The sequence below is a fragment of the Guillardia theta genome, assembly GCF_000315625.1.
Source record: "Guillardia theta CCMP2712 unplaced genomic scaffold GUITHscaffold_14, whole genome shotgun sequence".
NCBI classification, from domain to species: domain Eukaryota; class Cryptophyceae; order Pyrenomonadales; family Geminigeraceae; genus Guillardia; species Guillardia theta.
The window spans coordinates 63,542-66,926 of NW_005434660.1; the positions used below are offsets into that span (position 1 = coordinate 63,542).

The 3,385-nt window shown below is 51.9% G+C and overlaps 2 protein-coding genes across 2 annotated transcripts in view; one reads left to right on the top strand and one right to left on the bottom strand.

Annotated features, from left to right (window-relative positions):
- Window positions 1-1,420, top strand: part of GUITHDRAFT_135084 (hypothetical protein) — a gene marked incomplete at both ends in the record, with an annotated part of 5,141 nt that extends 3,721 nt beyond the window's left edge. Inside the window, 4 exons of the mRNA XM_005837318.1 lie at window positions 133-265; window positions 689-776; window positions 957-1,136; window positions 1,177-1,420. Coding sequence (XP_005837375.1) covers window positions 133-265; window positions 689-776; window positions 957-1,136; window positions 1,177-1,420 — 645 coding nt within the window. The remainder of the gene's footprint in view (window positions 1-132; window positions 266-688; window positions 777-956; window positions 1,137-1,176) is intronic.
- Window positions 1,421-1,451: 31 nt separating this feature from the next.
- Window positions 1,452-3,285, bottom strand: GUITHDRAFT_103629 (hypothetical protein; the record flags this gene model as incomplete). Its single annotated transcript, XM_005837319.1, has 9 exons — window positions 1,452-1,514; window positions 1,564-1,592; window positions 1,639-1,681; window positions 1,724-1,801; window positions 1,908-2,010; window positions 2,138-2,265; window positions 2,677-2,757; window positions 2,808-2,857; window positions 2,901-3,285. 9 exons carry the CDS (start codon window positions 3,283-3,285, stop codon window positions 1,452-1,454), a joined length of 960 nt encoding a protein of 319 aa, XP_005837376.1.
- Window positions 3,286-3,385: the final 100 nt, after the last annotated feature.

The window sequence follows — 3,385 nt, forward strand, 5'->3', positions numbered from 1 at the left end:
TTCCGCGTTTTTTCCCCCCCTACTTTGCGCGTCTTTCTTTCCCATTCAGCCTTTTCAATTCTTTTTAAGTTCCCCCCCCCCCCCCCCCCCCTCTCTCTCCTTTCTCTCCCCCCAGGTCACTTGCTGCTGCAGCTCCTTCCTCCCGACTCGGTTGCCGTCCTGCCCATGAAGGGGGATGAAGTCGATCCGCACGCCCTCGTGGCCGCAGCCAAGGAGCTGCTGGCAAACAAGACGAGGAGGAGGATGAACAGAGTCCTTGTGCAAGGTGACAGATGCTGGAGATGACGAAGATGGAGATGATGATGATGATGATGATGATGATGATGATGATGATGATGATGATGATGATGATGATGATGACGATGACGACGACGACGACGATGACGACGACGACGAAGACGACGACGATGAGGAGGAGGAGGAGGAAGAGGGGGGGGAGGAGGAGGAGATGACGTGGATGCAGAGCATATTTGGAGATATCACACCTGGGAGGATGCGGTATTCAAGCTCCTCTACTGGTTCAGAGTGCTCTCCTCCCCTCTCCCTTCGCCTCCTTCTCCTGCTCAACATCTCCGTTGGACCCGCCGACCTGCATGCCCCGGACTCAGAACTCTCGGAGCTGGCGAGGAGCTGGAGGGAATGGAGAGCTGCGAGGAGAGGAGGGAGTCCGAATACTTCTTGGCGACAGGCGTCGACATGCTCTGCCTCGATCGCCTACTCGAAGCCACCACCTACTTTACCTCCAGCATGAGCCTCTGCCCAGCTAGCCCGATCCCGTGAGGAGGAGGGGAGGAGGAGCATGAAGAGATGGGAGGAGTGGAAAGGGTGGGAGGACGAGGAGGGTGAGGGAGCCTGGAGAGAGCGGGGAAGGGAAGAAGAAGGGCAGGAGGCAGGGAGAGAGTGAAGAGGGGAAGGAAACTTGGACGTGGGAGCAGGAAGTGATTTCAGCCTGGCAGGAGTATGTATGCAGCTGTCTCCGAGCTGCTGCGAGGACAAGTCCAGCTCTCCATCCGACTCGCCTCTGCAGCTCTTAGGACCATCTCCTCCTCCTCCTCCTCCTCCTCCTTCTCGTCTCTGGATGCCTGGCTCATCACTCCAGCTCCGCCGCTCCCAGACGTAGTCCAGCAGGCCCTGAGGTGAGAAGTCCAGCTGGGGTCCAGCTGAAGGCACTGGCAGGTTCATCGCCTTCCATTTCGGCTCGCACGTGCGATGGAGGATAGGAGAGGCGCTGGAGGCTGCGGAACGAGGAGAGGGAGAGGAAGAGAGGAAGTGGGAAGCGGAGGATGTGGAGACAAGAAGAGGAAGGGAAGGGAAGAGCGAGAGAGGGGAGAGGCAGAAGAGAGGGAGAAGCAGCGAGGTATTGGCTCTAGAGAGAACTATCATGCTAGCACATCGTTTGTTCGGTTACAAGGAATCTTGAAGTCAAACATGGAAATATTTCGTCTGATCGGTCAAAAGACAATCTTGAAATTGTTTCTTCCCTCTCCCTGACGCAGAACTTTGATTTTCTTCTCCTGACATGTCACGTGTCATACAATGAGATCTCATAACCGTTGCACCTACCTCACTCATCTTCTTGTTCTTCTTCTTCTCTGCTTCACCTTGTCAACCTTGTAGAGCATGCAAGTTTGCAATCACCTTTCTTCCAGCTCAAGAACTTCTCTTTCCTCTTCTGCAGCACCTGAGCACATTTTCACTCCTCAATTAACCCCATTCTCCTCACCCATAGTGAAAGTTTAGTAGTTGACTTAGCGCGCAGAGCTTTCAGTCCAATTGCTTTCAGTTGTCCCAGCAGAATCTCCTGAGAAGTCCGTCAGCTCTCAACGCAGAAAATCGACGAGGCAACAAGAAGGTTAACAGGGACTTTGTGTTGCTCAGAAAGAAGTTTGAATGTGTGAGATTCAGACCTTGGTACAGAATCGAGAGTTCGAAGTACAACTTCGAGGGAGGGAGAAAAGCAATATTCCTCGGTCTCGCAGCATGCTGGTAGCTGCGATCAACATCTTTCCCCTAAGAAAACACAAAGTCAACAGGGGCTGACAGCAAACCACTTTGCTCTGTGGATTTCGTGTCTCTTCAGATCTTGCCGGTGGCTACATAACTCCTCTTGAAGTTCTCGAAAACAAGGGGTGCTGACCTCAGCTTTGGATCTCCTTCAAAGTTGAGCACAAGACAAAGAGCAATGCAGTCGAAGCGCTTCTTCTTCTCTTCTTGCTTCCACTTCTTGAAAAAGCTTGTGTAGAGCAGCAGGTCAAGGTCGCCAAACTGTTATTCCACAAGTTCACCTGAGAAGATCCAGTTGCTCAACTTGGGGTCCACACGGGTTTGGATCCAAACATACTGATCGAACACGTTTCATGTTAACATAGGGGTTCGTCATCGAGCCAACATCCAGCAATCGCACATATCCTGCAAGAATGTTGGTATCGGTAGGAGAAGCAAACGTCAACTTCACCCCTGCCACCCTCCAAGAGGTTGCTGTCGAGCAACTTGTGAAATCTCATCTCTTGGAGAATCCACTCGGTCGAGTTGAAAGTTGTTGTTTGGTTTCTTGAGAAGACTTGATCATCTACAGCTGATGTAGGCAGCGGGGCAGAAAAACAAGCTTTCTGATACATCGCACCAATGTCTCAGTGTCCGTCGACCTGCTCGGCTTTTACCGAGCCCTCACCGCACCTGATACTCAGGCATCAAGTTGTCATCTGCCATCTTCTTCTTCAGCTTCTTCACTTCCTCCGCCTGTCCTCGTCGTCTTGCCTGTCAGACTGCAGTCAAGGCAACCAGAGTGACCAGGTTGTTCGCTTCACCGTGGCAAGAACCTTCTGCTGGTGGTGGACGCGATGGATTATGTTGGTGGCTATCAGCTCAGTCACAAGACGAACATCTCAACGGACGAGAACCTTTGGTACGATTGAAGAATCCCTGCTCTTTCAGAAGTCTTAGCTTTCTTCTTTGCGTTTTACCTCTCTTTCCCCCTCTCCTCCTCATCCTCCTCGGTCCTTCAGCCCCTGCTCTCAATCCGCTCTTCAGGGACACATTCTCCTTTCCCGCTCTTGTGTCGCTTCTGACTCTCTTAGACGCTGAGACCTTCGTCTGCTTGCTACCTCCCGACTCCTTCAGTCTTGATTTCTTCACGCTCAGTTTCTTCACCCCTGTGAGCTTCTTTTCTCCCCTTGTTTTGCTTTGTTGCATCTTCCCCCCCCTTAGCCGAAGACACCAGATCACTTCATAGCTGTTATGATTCCCGTTGCCTTGTTGTCCTCTTTGTTCGATGGTTGCCACCATCGATGCAATCAAGACAAGGAGCAAAACAAGAAATGGAGGCAGACTCATCGCTTGTCAGCTCTCTCTGTGTGAAAAATTCACGATCTGCACACTGAGATCC